This window comes from Antechinus flavipes, chromosome 4, assembly GCF_016432865.1.
Source record: "Antechinus flavipes isolate AdamAnt ecotype Samford, QLD, Australia chromosome 4, AdamAnt_v2, whole genome shotgun sequence".
NCBI classification, from domain to species: domain Eukaryota; kingdom Metazoa; phylum Chordata; class Mammalia; order Dasyuromorphia; family Dasyuridae; genus Antechinus; species Antechinus flavipes.
Window position 1 is genome coordinate 147,675,028 of NC_067401.1, and position 23,278 is coordinate 147,698,305.

The window sequence follows — 23,278 nt, forward strand, 5'->3', positions numbered from 1 at the left end:
GGGCCGCAGTCACGTGCCAGGGGGCGAGGGCAGACGGGGCGGTGCTGCATGTGGAAGGGCTGGCCCTGGTCCGGGCCCGAGACTACAGAACCTTGCGAGGGAGTGAACGGGCTGTCTGAGTTGTGGACGTCTGATCGCCATCACCTTCTGCCCCATCACTACCCTTACCATGAACCCAGATTTGCGCAGGGAGCGGGACGCTGCTAGCTTCGACGCAGAGAAACTTACTTATATCCTGGATGGAGGCCCCGAGAGGACCCGGCGTCGCCGGGAGATCGGTGAGAGCGGCGGGGCGGGACCCTTGGGCTGAGGGGGGTGCTGCAGAGGCTTGGGGTGAGCTTTCGTATAGGGCAGCGGAGAGTCCTCGGATGTTCAGGGCAGCAGGTGGTGATGGAAGAGGTTGGCCCTCTATTCCATACCCCATAATCGGGCTTGCCCCTATTGCTGCTAGGGATGAGTTGGAAACTCTGCTTTAATGGGCTTTCAGCGTCTCCTCCTCCTTATCTCCACTGAAGTCCCATCTTTTGCAAGCAGCCTCTCCAGTACCCCCTTGATTCTAGTGCCTTTCCTGTGTTGATCGTCACCAGTTTATCCTGTATACGTTTGTTCGTAGTACTGTATGTAGGTTGGCTTCCCCATTAAACCGTAACCTTTTGGAGAGCCAGAACTGCCTCGCTGTCTTTTATTCCGAGTTTAGCACTTTAAAACGCCTCTTTCTCAATCTCCTGCGGAGATGGTTATGGTTTTCTGAATTTTTTGGTCTCTCTTCTCTCTCCCTCGAAACTTCAGAAAACTTGATTCTGAATGATCCAGACTTTAAGCATGAAGACTTGAATTTCCTTACCCGAAGCCAGCGCTATGAGATAGCTGTCAGAAAGAGTGCCACTATGGTGAAGAAGATGCGAGATTTTGGCATTGCTGATCCGGAGGAGATCATGTGGTTTAAAAGGTAAGTGTTGGAATTGTCGAGATTTGCGAGCTTAAACAAAAATGTACTTTTCTAATTCTTTATTCTTCTCAATCTCTCTGTGTGTGTATGGGGGGAGGGGATTGGGTCTATGCTTTTCTAGTTCTTAATATTCTATATCAAGGGTTGTAACCTTTTTATGGTGTCATATCTTCTGGAATTATCAGAATAATATTTTTGAAAGCATAAAATCAAATGCATAGGATTGAAAAGGAAACTAACTGTGATGAGTTATCAAAAAAAATTTTTTTTTTAATTCATAGACATCAGGATAACATGTTCCATATAGATAAATGTTAAGTAATGTTAAAAAGGAACCTGCAGTAGTCTGCTTTGTCAAATTAAGTAATAGATCTGAGGCCAAAACTAAAGTTTTCACCTTCTTTTGCATTGTTATTCTTCAGAGGCATAATAATTTCTAGAGGAGTTCGAGGCCTAGGTTCAAATGCTGCCTCTAACACTCAACTGTTTGTGGACCTTGGACAAATCACTTAATGTATAGGAAGGTTATTTTCTTTCCTCTTTAAGTAAAAGATGATTGGATTATGAATTCTGCTGCCCCATCTATCTTTCATCTTATACCAGTATCTAAACTTTTTGGAGAATTGTCCATTGATAAGAGATTTTTCAGTTCTTACTCTTGGGTATCTCTTCTTTAAAAAAGTACACTTTGTTCACCACTTTATGTTTCTTAGAGATTTAAGTTGTTCCTCATATGAAAATTTGGGGTGATTTTTTCTTTGTAGTGAACCCAGAAACATCTCATGGTAACAAGAATATTCTTGAGAAACTGAAATTTGAAGATTTTTATCTCGTTTTGTTGCAGGGTGTGAGATAAGCCTTTGTACTGTAATAAATAACTTGTCAAAAATCATGAAAAAAAGTGTATTAATGGGAAGATCATTAAGTGATAGTAAGTAGAATTGATGGAAAGTGTTATAAGAATTGAACACTATTATTGTTAGTAGTTTTTTAACTGGAATTCATTTTATATGTAGGCTCTAATTTGTTGATAAATGCCAAACATATACTTTATTATTAGAACTCCTGTGTTCTTTGTTTTGTCTGGAATTTATTTTTATTTTGTAATAAAAGAGGTTTAATATTTTCTGCTTCATTCTAGATAAGCAATACTTAAACTTGATAATGTTGTTTATAGTTTCTTTGATTTATGAGGGTCTCATACTGAAAGAATTTTCCCCTTCATTTTTGAACAGTCAAGAAGATATTTATGTCCAAGACAATCCATGTTTAAAAAAAAAAATACTGATAGAAAATATAGTCTATTTAAGCTCTCCTTTTTGTACTAGCTATATTGATTAGTTACTTTAAGATGTCATTGTATGTCTTTATTTTCTTCAACTTGTATTAACCATGAGAGACAAGACTCATAGCTGAAAAATCTTCTAAGGGAGCAAAATGATGGATCTATGAAATTACTAAAACTGAAGTTGGAAAAGATTTTGGAGATCATTTTACTCAATTACATCAATTATGTGATGAATGATAGTCTGAGAAAGTTCAAGTGACTTGCCCCAAATCAAACAACTCTATGACATATCTAGGATGACAGATTAAAGTTACATAAAGTTCATAGCAGCAGGTATACGTGAAAAGCATTGGCCACATGTGCCAAACACACTCTACTGTGTGAGAGTAGGCTGAAACTCTTGAGTCGATGCACTGAGGTCTGGCAACCAAGCACTTAAGGCTAATTACCAATTGGACAATACTCTATAAGCATATGCTTGGAAAATGGCCCTTCCCACTATCCTGTGCCAGCTCGATAATTGGTGTATACAGAGAATTGTATGAGGACTAGGGGATGGAGTAAGACTAGTCAGGGTCACTTCTGGGCGGGAGATGAAGAAGGAAGGTCACGGAGATTCTGCTTCCATCCAATTCAATCCTTACCTCTAAAGACAAAGAATAAAGATCAAGGACTTTTGCTTATCCTGACTCCCACTGATTCTAAGTTATCCAGGGTGCTAATGTGGTCATCACACCCTACAGTGACCATCCTGATCTTCCCCCCAAAAGGAAAAGGAAAGGCTGGTTGCAAAGCTCCACCCACGATATGTTTAGACACACTTGTCTCCTACTTAATGCATAGGTACATTACATATGGTAGATCTTCTGAATTCCACTTGAGTCTTCTTTCTACCACATCACAATTTACCTTGAAGACATTCTAAAGAAGCCATCATAATAATTCTGATAATGTCAAAATTTTCTCCCAGAAAAAAAACATTTAAGCTTAAGTCATAAAATCTTTGCCTTTGGCAGGATTTAAGCAAAAAAAAAAAAAAAATACATATTGAAATCTTTTCATCTATATCTGGATTGAGATATATCAAAAGTAGTCAGGAAATTAAAAATAAGAAAATAGGAATTCAGGAGAGTTTAATCACAAATATACTTCATGGATATTCTTTGAGTAGATTACACTATAGCTTTATTGGGTGGCATGTTAGAGTGAGATAATTTATTATTTAGAAGTGATTTGAAATTCTAATCAACTCATTTCCTGTGAATTTTCCCTTAAAGAATACATCTTGTGTTATTTATAATGTGATATATTTAACATTGTATAAAATAATACTTTGATCTTCTGAAAGAGTCCTCTAAATCCATCCAGGGATCTTTTTACTTTTACTGAGATTTGAACTTTCTAGATAAAACAATGTTTTTAAATGTTCCTTTTATTTTAATGACTTATGTGTTTATAGTTATGGAGTTGTTGAAGAAGAACCTCTAGATGTGAACTAGTAAGTTACATTTTAGCTTTGAGTCAATTGTGCTGGTTAAATTTTTAAAAATATTATTAAACCCTATTTATCAGGTTATGTTTTAAAATGGTAAATTAAGTACTTCTAGAGAGCCTGACTTTTTTGGGTTGGGGGGGGGGGGGGTTTGAATGAAAGATGAGATCTCCAAATCAGTCTTGATGAAGATTTATTCCTTGCCCTTGTGAATATAATGTTGTAACTAGATTCAAATAAACAAGAGTCCTCCATGTGGGAGGAAAGATCATTTTTCCTGCAAATCGTGTTACACTTGAAATATTAAGAGATCTTTTTTTTTAAAAAATAATCTTGGTGATATTTGTCAGAGATTTGATCTCATGTTATGTTAGAGGAGATTGTAAATAAGAAACTTATCAATTAATAATTCCATTCTTGAAAGATGTTGGACAAGCTAACTCCTAGTATTCTTTGTGTATTATTTTTTCCTCATACATTGAGAATATTCTGCTCTATAAAAACATTACATGTGTAATATGAATATTTGTAAAATGTTTTCAAATGGTCATATTGAATAAGGGCTATTTGAACCATCACTTGAGAAGATCATAAGAAAAACAATTTCATTTTCTCCTATAAAGTTTTCCCAATGATCATTTCCTATACACAGTGAAAATACACTCACTAAATTTCAGTTTTCTAGTTTGATATGTTTGTACTTGTGTGATTATGATTTTCTTTTTACCTCTTAAATATAAAGTGAATTTAAGTTATATTTTAGAGTAGCAGTTGAGAAAATATCAGTAGCTTACTATTCCTTGGATTTTGAATAAGTAGTTGTTTTCATTTTAAATGTCATGCTTTTTTTTTTAACTACCATATATGTAGATGCCTTATCATTTTCACCATCAATTTTTAGATATCCCAAAGGAATACACTGAATTATTTTACCAACTTTATTCCCTCATGAAGAATTGTGGTTGACATTTCAAACAAAGGCTTTGCAAGTTAGGTTACTACTTTTATTTGTGATGATTTCTCTCAGTTTTACATTCTTGCCTAGATTTTTATGGAAAGTGATTTAGGAATTACTAATGTCATTAGCTATTAGGATCCCTCTTGTTTTTGAGATTGATTTATGAATTCATGCTCCCCAGTGAGATTTTGACATCTAGTTTAATTAAGTGTTGTTGGTGAAATTGATGACCAAATGGGGAAAACACATTGTATTTGGCATCAAAAGCCAATTTTTCACAACTCTGGAACTTAATTAGTTGTATAACCTTAGAGAAGTAATTTTATCACTGGCCTGGAATTCCCATCTTTATGGCATTAAAGGCATGGACTAGATGATATCTAGGATCTCTTCCAATATTAAGATTACTTAATTTGAAATTGTGCTGGTGTTAACTCAAATAACTTTGACAGTGAATTAATTTCTATTCTTCCTTCTCTCCCCACAAATCAAGTTTGATCTTTACTGGTATTCAGGCATTTTAAGTTTAATACATCATAATAAGCAACTCATTTTATTGTTTTGTTGACACAAAAACAGGATTTGACATCCAGAATTTAGTTGTTCAGTAGACTTCTGTAACTTTTTAATTAAATTCATTCATATTATTGGGATTGAGAAATATAGAATTAGTATAGAAGTTCCTTTAAATGATTGAAATTGTCAGAAGATCGAGGAGCCTGGTGGAATGGAATGAGCAGTGGCTTTGGAGGTAGATGGCTCTGTTTGAATCTTAACTTTGCTTTTCTGTGTGGTCTTAGGCAGGTCTTCAAACTTCACCTAGCTTCTTTAAATTGAGAGAACTGGAGTCAATCTAAATTTCCTTTATTTATAATTCTATCAGTTTGTATACTGTTTCACATGAAGAAATAAGAATGATGACATATCATTCCTGTTACCTTCCCTAATAATGGGGAGTGGCTTGATGGCTTTCTGTGAATAGGAATTCCATCCTATTTCTTTTCTCTTCAAGAAATCCTCAAAACAGGAATAGTAATCACTGCTATTCCTTTATTCGAGTCATTATAAAGAATATTTCTACAGTTTTAATTCTTTAAATTTATTGGAGGTTGACAGTATATTTACTCTCTTCTTTTTAGTATTGGTATTCTTTAACAAAGGTTAATTGATTTATGTGATTTGGTTTTTGTGTTCAGAAATTACTTTGTAAGAGGAGATAGTTAAGATGAATTTTGTTGTTATTCAATTTCCAGGTAGATATAATTAGTCTTATGATGTTAGTGTTTAATTCTGAGACTATTAAAGCTAGACTTGTGAGATATTAGCTGTATTATTTACCTTATTAAGAATTTTTGTGTCCTATACATTTTATGCGCAGCTAGGTGGTGCAGTGGTTAGAGTATAAGACTTGGAGTCAGGAATAGCTCTTTCTGCGTTTAAATCTGGCCTCAGACAGTAGGTGTGTGATCTTGGACAAGTCACTTCACCCTGTTTACTTCTGTTTTCTTATCTGTAAAATGATCTGGCAATCCACTCTAGTATCTTTGCCAGGAAAACTCCTAATGGGGTCATGAAGAGTCAGATACTACTGAACAACAACAACAAATATACTTTATCTGAATATGTAGCTATTCTCATCATTACATTACTCATCATCATCCCTAAGCAAAGAAAAGGTAAAAATAGTTGTTCACTGAAAACAGGTGAATTCTCTGAAGGGATCTCTTTTGATCTTCTATGAGAATACTCTTTTCAGTTGCTATCTAGGAAGGATTTACTTTCAAGAACTAATCAAAAGCAATTTTAAGAAGAAATCTCATCCTGAATTACTAACTAGACTAAGAGCAGGGGTACCAGAGAATGAACTCCAGGAGTTTTCATTTGCAGGTTCATCAAGTTATAAAATAATTAATGTGGTATGTATGGAAAATATTATTACTAAATTTGAAAGATGAAGGATGTAACATTTATGGCCTCCTAGGTGAGAACTATTTAGAGAGGTCAATATGTAGGAAAAGAATCTTTTCAGGCAGTTACTAGAGTAAGGCTGAGATCCTTTTCTTTTCTCTCCTGTAGACTACATATGATCCATTTTGTGGAACCGGTTGGCCTCAATTACTCCATGTTTATCCCTACCTTGCTGAATCAGGGCACCACTGCTCAGCAACAGAAATGGCTGCCTCCATCCAAAGGACTCGAGATAATTGGCACCTACGCCCAGACCGAGATGGGGCACGGTTAGTCTTTATCTAGAGATCAGTGATGAAACCATTCAGGGACTCTTACTGATAGTGATTCTTAGCATTAAACTCATTGAAGTCTTATTTAAAACCAGACTTTAAAAGTACACTCTTTTCTTTAGTACCTTGTCCATCTCTAATAATTTGTCAAGTATCTTTCAGTTTTATTTCTTGAATTAGTTTGTGAAGTAGTTTGTAAGAATAAGTGCTGGTGATACATCTGCCTTATATGAGGTCAGGTTCTGCTGACATTCCTGTAGTTCTCTCCACCATCCAATGCCTTAACAGCTTTGTTTAGTATTCTTCATATTGATGTCTCAGCAATAAGAGATGTTTTTTATTATGTCAGGGATGCAGGGATTGAATAAGATGTAGAATGCTAGTAATGAAAATCTTCCCTCTTATTTGTTAGGCCCCAGAGAAAGAGACAATCCACAAGCATTTATTAAGCTCTTACTATGTGTCAGGCACTGTGCTGAGCCCTGGGAAGATAAAAGACAAAAAAGATAGTCCTTATTTTCATGGAATTGACATTCTGATGCGAAGGCAATACAATCATATGAGTATAGACCTATGAAATACAAGGTAGCCTTGGAGGAGAAAGCAGTAAGACCAAGAAAGGCCTCCTGCAGAACGTAGTGCTGCAGCAGAATCTGAAGGAAACAAGGGATTATTATAGGAAATAAGGATCTGATGAGAGATATAGAGAACAGCCAGTTCAAAGACTCAGAGATGGGAAATGGAGTCTTATATATGAGAAATAACAAGTAAGTCAGTTTGGCTGGATTGTGAAGTAAAGTATTATGTAAAAAGACTAGAAAATTAGAAAGGATCTAGAGTGGAAAGAGTTTTAAATGCCAAATAGGAGTTTGTATCTAATAGGTAATAGAGATCCATGAGAGTTTTTACTAAAGGTGGGGAGGTGTTATATATTGAACTTCACTTTAAGAAAATGACTTTGTCATCTTTCTGGAAATTGAATTGGAAAGGTGAAAGAACCTGAGGCATTACACTAGGAAGCTCCTTTAGTTGGCCTGGTGAGTGAGGGCTGATGACTGTGAGAGGTCAGAAGGAGTATTCTTTGATAGATGTTGGAGAGATATAAACAGAATTGGGGAGCTGGCTGGATATGGGTGGTGAGAGGATTCGAGAATGACACCAAGTTTGTGAACTTGAATGACTAGGACAAATAAGGAAGAATTCAGAAAATGGGGGCTTTGGAGAAGAAGAAAATGAGTTCTTTTTTGGATATCCAAAACTGGACTCATTCTCTTTCTCCCAGAATATCCCCACACTTCTGAATCTTCCTATTATTACTGTCTTTTATCACCTAGGGTTGCAATTGCAGTATTTTCCTTGGCTCCTCACTCCCTCCCTTTTCCCCACGTATGCAGTCATCAACAGCAATTTTGTTTTTGTTTTTAGAGGCAATTAGGGTTAAGTGTTTTGCCCAGGGTCACACAGCTAGTTAAGTGTTACATGTCTGAGTCTGGATTTAAACTCAGATCCTCCTGACTCTGGGGAGGTGCTCTATCCATGCACATTCTTGCTGCCCTGCCAACAACAGTTTTTAAAAATTAAAAACAAAGGTTAATCTCCAGTTTTTATAGATCAGTGTCATGTCTAGTCAATTGTGGATAGGTCTGTGATGATGTTTCAGTTCTAGTAGTTTACTTGAAATCTCCATTAGTTTTTGAGATCTGTATTTATGTCATTATGTCATTAAGCTTCTGTTTTATGCATCTAATGGCCAGATCTTGCCTTACTAGGTATGTTAGGTACTAAATTTTAAAGGCCAGTAGTGATATGTACTTTAGTTTCCACTATTTCCTTATGTAATCTACATAGATTATTAAGTCCCACCTCCCAAAGAATAGCCTTTTTATAATTTCTGGCTGCAGTGATCTATTCCTGAATTGCCATCATAAAGTCCCTCTTGTTTCCAGAAACAAATCTACATGACTCAGCCCTTTGCTTAGTACTTCCTGTTCAGCATACTGTTTGCTGGTTATGTTCATATGACTTATGGAATGGATCCACTTGGATCTTAACCATTTCCTAGATTCTTTCTAGTGAGAAACCACTTTAAGTTATATTAAACAAATCCAAAAACCTGTGATCAACTTTTACCACCATTATTTAAGGAAATGCTATCTACTTGTTCCAAAAGTGTTTCTAAAGATTTTGAACCTATTTGCCATGTGCTCTTAAGAATTTCCATCAGTCCTTTTCCCTCCTTCTCAGCAAAGAAGCATTCATCTTTCTGTAGCTGTCTTAAAATGATGAATCCTATGTTCCATTATTATTATGGCAGTTTTTGTTAATATGTCTTCCAAATAAGTTGCAGTCCATTTTGCAATTCTAAAAGCATACATTAAGACAGATAATGGGTAGGTGTTAATTGTATTAAATATTTTCTTCTCATTAAACTTTGATTTCAGAATGTCAGTAAATTTCTTAACATGTTTAGCCACAGCCTTTTCCTTGATGTCTGTGTTCAAGGGGTCTTGCCTGGAGGAAACTAAGGATCTATAGTTTGCTTATATCCATTGGTTCCTTGTGACCTCTGAGTTCAGTCTTCCAATCTCAGTTTTTATGTTTCCTTGAAGTTCATTCATACTTCTCAATCACAAGAGACATTTTATATAATTGGAGAAAATTTGTGTGAGATAATACAACTGCCAAATGTAGTTTTTGGAGCCATGTTGTGTTTTCTGTGTACATCAAGTGCCTTTGATTTGATGTGCTTTTTAATTTGGAGTCTTCTTTTACATTAGGAGATGGAAATGGGTTTAATACTTGACAAAACTATAATGTGTTTCGCTTTTTAACTGAAAAGTACTGTTGTTTTCTGTCACTTGTTTTTGACAATTAGTGGGTTTTACATAGAAAATAGTTTTATATTTGGATACTAAATAGTCAAAACTTGAGTTTGAAGTTTTTGAATAAACCAAAGTCATTATAAAGGTTACAGGGCTTTCAAGCAACTTTTTCAAGAATTGCCAAATTAATAAGTTGTTTTGTGCATCACATCCCTGGGACTTTTAGCATACCTTTTTCCTCTTCACTTGATACATTGTTTTCTTGTATTTATTTTATTTTTGGTGATAACAATCTGACACTTGTTCAGTAATTGACCAACTCTGCATGACCCCTGTAGCATGCCAGGCTTCTTTCTTCTCTACTAGCTCCTGAAGTCTATCTGCACTCAGGTTTGTTGCTTCCATCACACTATTTATTTATCTCATTCTCTGACATCACCTTTTCCTTTTGATTTCAGTCTTTCCCAACATTAAAGTTTTTTCCAGCAAATCTGCAGTATGTTGGAGTGGCTTTTGAATCTTTTGTTTGTTTGGTTTTGTTTTTTAATTTTCTCTTTTTTCTTTTTCTTCTTTTAAATAATAGCTTTTTATTTTCAAAATATATACAAAAGTAGTTTTCAACATTCACTCTTGCAAAATCTTGTGTTCCAAATTTTTTCTTCTTTCCTTAACCCCCATCCCTTCTCCAATATGTTAAACATGTACACTTCTATACATATTTCCACAATTATCATGCTGCATAGGAAAAATCAGATCAAAAAGGAAAAAATGAGAAAGTAAATAAAAAACAAGCAGACAGCCAAAAAGGTGAAGATACAATGTTATAATCCATATTTTTTAATCTTTTTTAAAAATAAAATTATATTTATTATAGTTTGTGCTAACATTCTTTAAAAATAACTGATCCATACATACCATTCATGGTAGCATAAGATGTTAACAGTTATGTTTGAATCATCTCACAGAATTTGGAGCTAAAAGAGAAGGGAATTCAAGAGATCATTTAATCTAACTTCTTATTATATATAAGAGAACTGAAAATGAGAGTAGTCAAATGGCTAAGAACTCAGGAACACAGAAGTGGTTGTTAACCAGCCAGTAGGCAACTCATGTCATCTGGCTCCAAATCAAGTGTTCTTATCCATACCATGTTGCCTGTCTTTTGACTCATTCTAGCTAAAAACATTTAGTACTTTATAAAAACTAGTTGTAAGCTGTTCTTTTGAGTTTTGTGAAAATAATATTGCAAGTGCTTCCCCTCTGGCTTTTGTATATATTTCTACAAAATGATTGCTTAACGCCTCCATCAACTTTAACCTGTGTTTTCTGTTTTTTCCTTTTTTTTTGAAGCCATCTCTCTCTTTTTTTTTTTTTTTTTTTATGGTCTTAGTAAACTTAAAGAGAAAAAAGCTTAATAAATATTAAGCTCTATTAGTTCTCTTCAAAATTGTTTCCAGTCTAGTAGATCTCTTTGATAAAGAGAGCCTTAATTGATCAAAGATGGATAAAAGCAGCTACACCCAGAGAAAGAACACTGGGAAATGAATATAAACTGCTTGCATTTTTGTTTTTCTTCCCGGGTTATTTATACCTTCTGAATTCAATTCTCCTTGTGCAACAAGAAAACTGTTTGGTTCTGCACACATATATTGTATCTAGGATATACTGTAACCTATTCAACATGTAAAGGACTGCTTGCCATCTGGGGGAAGGGGTGGAGGGAGGGAGGGGAAAAATCGGAACAGAAGTGAATGCAAGGGATAATGCTGTAAAAAATTACCCTGGCATGCGTTCTATCAATAAAAAGTTATTTTAAAAAAATCTCTTAGAAGAAATATGATAAGCTTCATAGTCAATAAAAATAAAAAGAGTATTACTGGGGTATAATCTCAAAAATAATAAAATGATATCTGTTAAAAAAAAATTGTTTCCAATCTGTTAGCATAGCAGTTCATCTTCTGCTTTTTTAAAAAACTTTTATTTCATGTAAATTATTTCATATCTTTGTCTAGCCAATTTATTGGACTCTTTCAATAGTTTTCTAAGACTCCACCATGTTAATTATTATGGTTTACTTGGCCATAGCCTAGTGTTGATGTTTGGTTTTTTCTAGTTTTTTACTCTTCTGAGTAGCATTGTGAAAATTATCATTATACAAACTTATTTTCTGGGGTTATGATTATATCACTTTTGTTATATATTGCCAGTTTACTATTAAGAAAGACTAAGTCAGATTTTATAGTGCCAATGAATTATTTTCTGATAGTTTCATCATGATTGGACTTTAGAATTTTTATTTGTTAATTTATTATTTGAAATGCCACCTGAAAGCTGTTTTAATATAGTTTTCATTAACTAGCTAGGCCATGCATTTCTCCACATGATGATTTGTTGTCTCTGTAACTTACTTGCTTTAGCTACCTATTAATTGGAATCTAAATATTGAACTAATATTCCAGTCCTTTATTTATTTTGAATGGTAATTTTTTTATAATTTATGTTTACCACTTTTACATTCTATTGCTCTTTTTGTTCTTTTTATTATGTTTTGTTGTGTAAGCTTTAAAACATTTTATAACATATCTATTATGTCACTGATATCTTCTGGTTATAAAATAGACATAAATCTGTACCATTCCATCACTAGGAAAAAGAGGTAATTTTTAATAGGTTTTTTTAAACTTTATTTTTTTGGTGTCTGCCTTCTTTATTTTAATTTAATTTAATTTATTTTTATAATAAGAGCTCCCCCCAAAAAAATACATGAAAAGATAGTTTTCAGCATTCACCCTTACAAATCCTTCTGTTCCAAATTTTTCTTCCCTCTCCCTTAGACAGAAAGTAATTCAATATAGGTTAAACAAGTGCTATTCTTCTAAACATATTTCCATATTATGCTTCACAAGAAAAATCAGCCAACCTCTTTTCAACAATGAGGTGATTTAGGACAATTCCAATAGACTTGTGATGGAGAGAGCCATCCTGAATGTGGATAACAACATAGTATTTTCACCTTTATTGTTGTTTGCTTCTTTATTTTTTTTCCCATTTGATATTTTTCTTGTGCAATATGTTTAGACATATTGTTTATAAGTTTAGACAAACAAGTGCACATATTTAACCTATATTGGATTACTTGTTTTCTAGAGGAGGGGGAAGAGAGGGAGAAAAATTTGGAACAAAAGGTTTTGCAAAGGTGACTGTTAAATATAATGTGTATTGGTCTACCTGCCATTGGTGGAGGAGGGAGGAGGAAGGTGAAGGTTAAAAACTATTTTTCCATGTATTTTGGAAAATAAAAAGCTATTATTATTATTTTTTAAAAAGAGATGATGATCTTGGAGGGGGAAAAAAAAGAAAAGAAAGATATTTCCTGAAACATTTTATCAAAAAGTATGGAGAAGGAATCCCAGAGCAGTGGTGTCTAAAAAACAATTGTGCGTTTGATAAGGCAAGTTGTTCTTTAAATAAGTTGTATTTCTGTTAGATATTAGTGAATATTTTCTGGAAAAAAATCTATTTTTATGGTAATAAATACTTCTTTCTTCTGGAGAAAGGAGAGAAAAGATCCATGTCCATCACAATCTTGCTGTTGCAATGTACAATGTTTTCCTAGTTCTACTCACTTCACTAAGCATCAGTTCATGTAAGTCTCTTCAGGCCTTTCTGAAATCATTCTGCTGATTGTTTCTTATAGAAAAATAATATTCCATTACATTCATATACCATAACTTATTCAGCCATTCTCCAACTGATGGGCATCCACTCAGTTTCCAGTTCCTTGCCACTATAAAAAGGGCTGCTACAAACATCTTTGCATATGTGGGTCCTTTTTCTTTTTTTATGATCTCTTTGGAATACAGATCCAGTAGAGACACTAATGGATCAAAGGGCATGCACAATTTGATGGCTCTTTGGGCACAGTTCTAAATTGTTCTCCAGAATGGTTAGATCAGTTCACAACTCCACCAACAATGTATTAGTGTCCCAGTTTTCCCATATTCCCTCCAGTATTTATCATTGTCTTTTCCTGTAATCTCAGCCAATTTGAGAGGTATAAAGTGGTACCTCAGAGTTGTTTTAATTTGAATTTCTCTAATCAATAGTGATTTATAGCATTTTTTCATATTATTAGAAATAGTTTTAATTTTTTCATCTGAAAATTGTCTTTCTATATTCTTTAAAATACTATTTCCTTTTCCTTTTCTTGTTACTCTAGATCAGGGGTCCTCAAACTATGGCCCGTGGGCCAGATGTGGCAGCTGAGGATGATTGTCCCTCTCACCCAGGGCTATGAAGTTTCTTTATTTAAAGGCCCACAAAACAAAGTTTTTATTTTTACTATAGTCCGGCCCTCCAACAGTCTGAGGGTCAGTGAACTGGCCCCCTATTTTAAAAGTTTGAGGACCCCTACTCTATATATTCATGTGTTGAGTTCTTACAATAGATTGACATACTAATCTAGTAGAGTAGATCTGATGAGGGAAAGATTTCAAAATCATTGGATGAAAAATCCCTGGATGAGTAAGGCAGTCAAGAAGATCAGAGTAACTATCTGTTCATATTGCTACTTCCTTATTCCTGCAAAATATCTGTATTGTAAACATTCATAGGAAAGTCCCCCTTGAAAACAATGCATCTCTGTATCTGAGACCATACCTGCACCCTTTGTTTATTGTGTACTTGAAAAAAAAACAAAACTCCAAGACAATTGCTAATCAAGAGACTTTTATCTTACAAAGTAAGGAAGAGATACATATAGGCAAATGTATTTGAACATAGCTCAATTAGTAAAATACAAAGATACTTTTATTTATACACACCTCCATACACGTTAAGAAAGTGTTCTCTTCTGATTGGCTACACTAAGGCAATGCAGAGAAACTTTTAAAAAGATATCAATGATATATATATTATAGATTGTTAAATGCAATTAATAGAGACATCTGAATATTCAGAATATAGATGATTATTTTATATATCATTCAACTCTCATCTGTGGTTCCAAAAAGCTATATCATGTATCAGCTATACCTCAGTTACCCTTTTTAGCAGATGGGATAAAAGAGGTGTGTGGTAACTGATAGGCCTCCAACCTTTCAGTGTTTTGGGAGATGTCTATCTCCCATGTGAACACTGCATGTTCACTTCCCCTGTGAACACTTCCCCTGGCAGAATGGGTGATTGAGAACAGTTTGTCTCAACAACCATGAAGCACTTAGAGCTTGGTCAGACATCAAAGACTTCAAGGCCATCCATTTCATCCTGGGCCATTGCCAGTCCTCTTGTCTTACCATTGGATTTTGATGACTGTGGAAGAAAGAGTGAGGCTGAAAAACTCTGCCTCACTTCCATTTTCTTTGAAATGAAGGACAGCTTAACACATTGCACTTAAGTTACCATACTCATGAACAATATGTTACTTAGACTCAGAGTTTGTTAAACTTCACTTCAATTGTATATAAAAAGGCATTTGATTTGTTAGGGCAAAATATAACCTTGAAGGGTTCTGTGCTATGAGATACCTCAGCTTGGAAAGTTGGTCATTTAAAGAAATTTTCAACTTGGTCCAGTCTGTCTGCTTCTCCTGTATTTGTTTTATTCAGCGCCATTTCTACTTCCTCTCTAAGAATACTCAGTTCTACAATGTTAAAAGTCCTAATGTTGATCACTCCTGACCAGTGGCTCTGTGAATAAAAAACTAGCTCTAGAAATAGGAAGACCTGAGTTCAGTTTAAAATTTAGCCTCAAAATAGAGCTTTATGATTTTGTCAAGCCAATTAACTGCTATTTACCTCAGTTTCCTCAATTGTAAAATAGGGATGATAATAATTATACCATGTGGGTTTTTCTGAGGATCAAATGATCAAATGAGATAATTAACCACAGTTGATACTGAGCTGAAAGCTAGGTATAACAACTTCACTGCTCCATTAGTTGATAATTTTCTATGGTTTGTGAATTATAAGTATCCAAATGGCCATTAACAGAAAAAGGATTCCTCACCCCTGATCTTAGAGTCTTGAGTGGTAGCCCGGTTAGGAATCCTTAATTTACTATTTGGATTAAATTTTTTCTCAGCATCAAAAAAAAAGTTTCTTGGGTTTTTTTAGTGCCTTGCCAATAGAGAGAGACTACTTTGTTACTCATAAGCATGTGGCCTAGTCTACAGTCAATCTTTTCATCATAACGGGTATGTCTAATCAAGTTAACAGTCCATATTTTAGTTTCTTCAGGAGTCATGGTCAACTTATCTGCCAATATACCAATGCTAATATATTGATAGATGTAACAGAAAATCTCAGATAACCAGAGTCAAGTATTTTCCACTAAATCTTTAAGGCAAAGCAACTAGTCAGAGAACTAGGTTTCACAAGAATTAGTTCGTATGACCTGGAAAATTGATTAGGAGAACTAATACAAGAATTATTGGACTATCTGAAAGCCATAATTTAAAAAAGAAAAGAAAAGTCTGGACATCATCTTTCAAGAAATTATCAAAGATAAATGGTCAGGGCAGCTAGGTGGCACAGTGGATAGAGTACCAGCCCTGAAGTCAGGAGGATCTGAGTTCAAATCTAGCCTCAAACACTTAACACTTCCTGGCTGTGTGACCCTGAGCAAATCACTTAACCCCAATTGCCTCAGCCAAAAAAAAAAAAAAATAGTCAAAAGATATGAGCAGATAATTTTCAAATGAAATTAAAATCATTTCTAATCATATGAAAAGGTGCTCTAAATCACTATTGATCAGAGAAATGCAAATTAAGATAACTGAGGTACCATTACATACCTCTCAGATTGGCTAAGATGATGGGAAAAGATAATGGTGAATGTTGGAGGGGATGTGGAAAAACTGGGACACTGATAACATTATTGGTGGAACTGTGAATGGATCCAGCCATTCTGGAGAGCAATTTGGAACTATGCTCAAAAAGTTATCAAACTGTGCATACCCTTTGACCCAGCACTGTTTTGGAATTATATCCCAAAGAAATCTTAAAGGAGGGAAAGGAACCCAACCCACATGTGCAACAATGTTTGTGGCAGCCCTTTTTGGAGTGGCAAGAAACTGGAAACTGAGTGGATGCCCTTTAGTTGGAGAATGGCTAAATAAATTATGATATATGAATGTTATGTTGTTCTGTAAGAAATGATCAGCAGGATAATTTCAGAGAGGGCTGGAGAGATTTACATGAACTGATGCTAAGTGAAATGAGCAGAACCAGGAGATCTTTGTACATCACAACATCAGTATTATACTTCAATCAATTCTGATGAATGTGGCTCTTTCCAACAATGAGATAATTGATGCCAATTTCAGTGATCTTGAGATGAAGAGAGCCATCCAGAGAAAGAACTGTGGGAACTGAATGTGGATCACAACATAACATTCTCACTCTTTTTGTTGTTATTCGCTTGCATTTTGTTTTCTTAATCATTTTCTTTCCTTTTCAATCTGATTTTTCTTGTGCAGCATATTGGATTTAACATATATTTTAACATGTATAACCAATATATGTTATATTGCCATTAAGGGGGGGAAGGAAGGGAAAATCTGCTATGCAAAGGTCAATGTCGAAAAATTATCCGTGCATATGTTTTAAAATAAAAAGCTTCAAAATGAAAAAGAAAAAAGAAATTATCAAAGAAAACTCCCTTGTTATATTAGAACTAGAAGGAAAACTAGAAATTGAAAGAATCCACAGATCGTTGCTTGAAAGAAATTCCAAAATAAAAACTCCCAGGAATATCATAGCCAAATTCCAGAGTTCACAGATCAGGGACAAAGTATTGTAAACAGCCCATGTCTACAATTTAAATATTGTAGAGCTACACTCAGGATTACAGAATATTTGGCAACTTTTACATTAAAGAACTGAAGTTTTAAAATAGGATATATTGGAAAGCAAAGGAGTTAGAATTATAACTAAGAATCACCTGCTTAGCAAAATTAAACATAATCTTTCAGGGGAAAAAGGATATTTAACAAAATAGAATACTTTCAAGATTTTTACTTAAAAGACTAGGGCTAAATAAAACATTTGATCTTTAAATTCAATACTCAAAGAAAACTAAAAAAACAAGAAAAAGAAAACATGAAAAATTTAACAAGGTTAAACTGTTTATACTTTTGTATGTCAAGATAATATGTATTCTTAACCATTTTAATACTATAAGAGCAATTAGAAAGGAGTATATGTAGACATAGGGTATAGATATGATGACCTTGGTGAATGAGATCCCAGAAAATAATAAAGGGTTGTAAAGGAAATTTGTATTGGAAAAGATGGGAGAGGTATGATTGAATGGGGTAAATTACCCCACATAAATGAGGCATGAAAAAGCTAATATAATGGAAGGAGAAAGTGTGTGTGTGTGTGTGTGTGTGTGTGTGTGTGTGTGTGTGTGTGTGTGTGTCAAAGCTTAAACCTTACTCTCATCAAAATTTATAAGAAACATATTTGAAGCAAAGAAATATAGGTTAAAAGTAAAGGGCTGTTACAAAATCTGTTATTAGCCAAAGCAAAGAAAGTACTATGTAGGTAGCAATCATGATTTCAGACAATGCAATAAAAAAATTAGAATCTAATTAAAATAGATAAAAAGGAAACTCTTACTGAAATGTACCATAGAAAATGAAGTCACATCAATATTAAACATATATGTATCAATTGGCATAACAAATATTTGGAGAAGTTTAATGAGTTTCAGAAGAAAATAGATAATAAAACTATAGTAGAAGAAGAGACCTTCAACTTTCTCCTCTCAGAACAAGATAAATTTAACCAAATAAAAGGAAAGAAATGGAGGAGGTGAATAAAATTCTGGGTAGGTTGGATATGATAGATCACTGGAAAAAATTGAATGGAATAGAAAGGAATAATACCTGTTTCCCAGGAATTTCATGGTACAAAAATTGGCCATGGACAATTAAAAACCTCACAACCATATGAGGAAAAGCAGAAATAGTAAAAGTATGCTTTTCGGGTTATAATGCAAGAAAAATTACATTCAATAATATGCAGTGAAAAGAGTTTTAAAATAATTGGAAATTAAATAATCTAATCCAAAAAAAAAAATAAGTAGGTCAAAGAACAAATCATAGAAACCGTAATTTCATTAAAGAAAATAACAATGAGACAACAATGAGAATTTATGTGATACAGCTAAAATGGTACTTGGGGAAAAATTTATATTCAATTGTTTACATCAGTAAAATAGAGAAAAAGCAGATCAGTGAATTGGCATGCAACTAAAAAAAATGTGGAAAAAAAATTTTAAATCTCCAATTAAACACCAAATTGGAAATTTTGAAAGTCTAAAAGGAGAGATGAATAAAATAGAAAGTTAAGAAGCCCATTAAACTAATAAAACTAGAAACTGAGAAAACCAATAAAATAGATGTTATTTGGTTAATTTGATTTAAAAAGAAAACAAATTTACCACCAATGAAAAATAAATTAAGAAACTGTTACGAACTATTTTGCCCAACAATATGCCAATAAATTTGACAATCTAAATGAAATTAATGAATATTTACCCCCCCCTAAAACATCCAGATTAACAGAAGAAGAAATAAAATACTTAAATAGCTCAATCTTACAAAAAAGAAATTGAACACATCATCTATGAAATTCTTAAGAAAAAATTCCTAGGACCAAATGGAATTTACTAAATGTTTAAAAAACAATTAATCAAAAGAATCCTACCAAATTCCTTTCATGACACAAATGTAGTGCTGATAACCCAATTAGGAAAAGCCAAAACTGAAGAAGAAAGTTTTAGACCAATTTCTCTAATGAATATTCAAACAAAAAATTTAAATAAAATACTTGCAAAGAATTTTATAGCATTAAATATATTAAATAATATCATCATCTATGACCAGGTGAGACCAGGAATGCAAGGCTGATTTAGTATTTGGAAAACAAGATCAGCATAATTGAACATACCAAATAACAAACCAACAGAAATCAAATGGGTATCTTAAATGATGCAGAAAAAGCCTTTGACAAAATTCATTCATGTTAAAAACACTAGGGGCAGCTAGATGGTATAATGGGTAAAGCATCAACCCTGAAGTCAGGAGGGCCTGAGTTCAACTCTGGCCTCAGACACTTAACATTTCTAGCAGTGTGACTCTGGGCAAGTCACTTAACCCTAACTGCCTCAGCAAAAAGAAAAAAATAAAAATAATTGGAAAAATATTAACTGCTTATATGTAGGCCAAGTCAATGTAATAAAAATGACAATTCATTCTAAATTAATCTGTTTATTTAGTGCCAAACTAATTAAACTATCAAAACTTATATAGCTAGAAAAAAATGATAACAAAATTCATTTGGAAGAGCAAAAGCTCAAGAACTTTAAGGAAATCAGTGAAAAAATGTGAGAAAAGATGATCTAGCCATACTAAGTCTCAAACTGTAATAGAAAATGGTAATTGTCAAAATAATTTGTACTGGCTAAGAAATACAATGGTGGATTGATTAGTATAATAGATTAGGCATAAATTGCATTATTGTACATAACTATGATGATTTAGTACATGATAAACTCAAAGATCTAAGTTTTTAGAACCAGAACTTGACAAAAACTACTTGGAAAACAGTATGGCAGAAATTAGGTGTAGACCAACATTTTACACCCTATATGAAGATAAAATCAAAATAGGGATGTGATTTACACATAAAGAATGATACCATAAGCAAATTAGGAGAGTATGGAAGAATTTATCTATTAAATTTATGGATAAATGAAGAATTTAGGACCAAGGAGGATAGAGAAAACATTATGAAATGTAAAATAGATAATTTTGATATTTTTTTTTAAAGTTTACACAAACAAAACCAATGCAACCTAAAATTATAATGAAAACAGAAAACTGGGGGCAGAAGGATTTTGGAACAAGTATCTCTGATAAAAGCCACATTTCTCAAATATAAAGAGAATTGAGTCAAATTTACAAAAATATAAGCCATTCATTCCCCAGTTGACAAATGGTCAAAGAATATGAATAGGTGGTTTTCAAAGGAATCAACACTATAATCAAATGAAAAAATGCTCTAAATCGCTATTGATAAAAGAAATTCAAATTAAAACAACTTTGAGGTACTACCTCAAACCTGTCACAATGGCTATTTGAGGAAAAATGAAAATGATAATGTGGGAAAACTGGGACACTAGTGCATTGTTGGTGGAGTTGTGAACTCATCTAGGCATTCTGGAGAGCAATTTGGAACTATGCCCGAAGGCTATAAACCTGTGCCTATCCTTTGACATTGGGTCTATATCCCAAAGATTTATCCCTCCCCCCACTCCCCCCAAAAAAGACTTATTTCTACAAAAATATTTATAGCAGTTCTTTTTGTGGTGGCTAAGAATTGGAAAGCAAAGGGACTTGACTTCTTGGGGAATGACTAAACAAGTTGTGGTACATGATTGTAATGGAATTGTGCTATAAGAAATGACAAGCAGGATGATTTTAGAAAAACTTGGAAAGACTTACATGAATTGAGACATAGTAAAGTGAACAGAATCAGGAGAACATTATATATAGTAACAGCAGTATTATTTGATGAAGAACTGTGAATGATGTAGCTATTCTCAGCAATACAATGATCTAAGACAATCCCATATGACTGAGAAAGCATATACTATCTGCCTCCAGATTGATTGAATACAGACTGAAGCATGCTATTTTTTACTTTCTTTGATTTTTTTTCTTTTATTCAAGTACAAAATGACTGATATGAAAATGTTTTATCTAATTGCACATATATAACCTTTGTCTGATTACTTATCCTTACAAGAAAGGGGAGGAAGAAAGGAATAAAATTTGAAACTTAAAATTTTATTTCTTTTTTTTTTTTCCAAAAAAAAAAATTTGGATTTTACATCCAAATGCATGTAAAGATAGGTTTTAACTTTTTTTTTTTTTGTAAAACTTTATGAAAAAAAAAAAAAAAACAACTTTATGCATCCAGCAACAACAAGATAGTATGATGATCAACTCTGATGGATGTGGCTCTTTTTAACAATGAAGTGACTCATAACAATTCCAATAGATTTGTGATGAAAAGAGCCATCTGCATCCAGAAAGAGGGCTGTGGGGACTGAATGTGGATCACAAAGTAGTATTTTCAGCTTTTTTGTTGTTGTTTGCTTGCTTTTTTTTCCTCTCATTTTTTTTCCTTTTTGATCTGATTTTTCATGTGCAGTATAATATGAAATATGTATAGAAGAATTGCACATGTTTAACATATATTAGATTACTTCTTTCTAGGGCAGGGAATAGGGAGAAGGGAGGAAGAAAAATTTGGATCACATGGTTTTGCGAGGGTGAATGTTGAAAACTATAATTTACATGTATTTTGAAAATAAATATTTTTTAAAAAACTTTGTGTTCCAAAATTTTCTCTTTTCCTCCCTATTTCCCCTTCTCCAAGACAGTAAGCAATCTGATATACATTAAATATCTCCAATTATTTTAAACATGTTTAAATACTTAATTTAAACATTTCCATGTTGCCATTTTCATGTTGTGCAATAAAAATCAGATCAAAAGAGAAAAAAAAACAGGAGAAAACAGATTTCTTTCAAGCAAAGAAACAATAGCAACCCAAAAAAAGGTGAAAACACTGTGTTATTGTATACATATATTTTATTTAACATATACTTTAACATATTTAACATGTATTGGTCTACCTGCCATTTGGGGGAGGGAGTGGAGGAAGGAGGGGAAAAATTGGAACAAAATGTTTTGCAATTGTCAATGCTGAAAAATTACCCGTGCATATATCTTGTAAATAAAAAACTATTAAAAAAAAAAAAAAAGAAAGAAAACACTATGTCATATTCAGTCTCCCTAATTCTCTCTCTAGATGTGGATAGCATATTCCACCTTATGTTTCTTGGGGTTGCTTTGTTGTTAAAAAGAGCAAGTCCAACACAGTTATTGTGTACAATAGCAAGTTCTGCTGACTTCACTCAGAATCAGTTTGTGTAAGTCTTTCTGAACTTCTCTGAAATCAGCCTGCTCATCATTTCTTATAGAAGGATAATATTCGATTACATTCATATACCATAACCCAACTGATAGAAAGCCACTCAATTTCCAAGAACTCAAAACTTTAAATAAAAATGTTTTTAAATTTTGGGGGAAAATGTTTTTTAAAGATACTGTGATTGGTAAAGAAAGACATGGATAATTTTGTCTTGACCTTTTGGGTTGTTGAAGCATAGAGAGTAGGTGCTATGTGAATGTTAGCTATTGTTTTTATTAGACATAATAATAAAAGTAACATTATTTGATCCTTTGGTTATTGATCGCATAAGTTGAGGATAGTATGTTATTATCAGAAAGATTCCCTGTAAGTTCTTTAGAATATATTTATTACAGATAACATTTAACTTTTTATTGTGTGCCAGATACTGTATCTGACAATGGAGATGCAAAGATAAAAATGAAACTGTTGTTGACCTCTAGAGCTTACGTTCTATTGGAGGATGCAACATGTATGTAA

The 23,278-nt window shown here is 33.5% G+C and overlaps 1 protein-coding gene across 2 annotated transcripts in view; it reads left to right on the forward strand.

Moving 5' to 3' along the window:
- The first annotated feature begins 7 nt into the window (after window positions 1-7).
- ACOX1 (acyl-CoA oxidase 1) overlaps window positions 8-23,278 on the forward strand; it is a 60,650-nt gene continuing 37,379 nt past the window's right edge. The window contains exons 1-3 of one of the 2 annotated variants that reach the window (XM_051995054.1): window positions 8-278; window positions 790-949; window positions 6,764-6,924. In XM_051995054.1, coding sequence (XP_051851014.1) covers window positions 170-278; window positions 790-949; window positions 6,764-6,924 — 430 coding nt within the window. In that variant the 5' untranslated portion in view covers window positions 8-169. The remainder of the gene's footprint in view (window positions 279-789; window positions 950-6,763; window positions 6,925-23,278) is intronic. The other variant, XM_051995053.1, reaches the window with a different exon arrangement.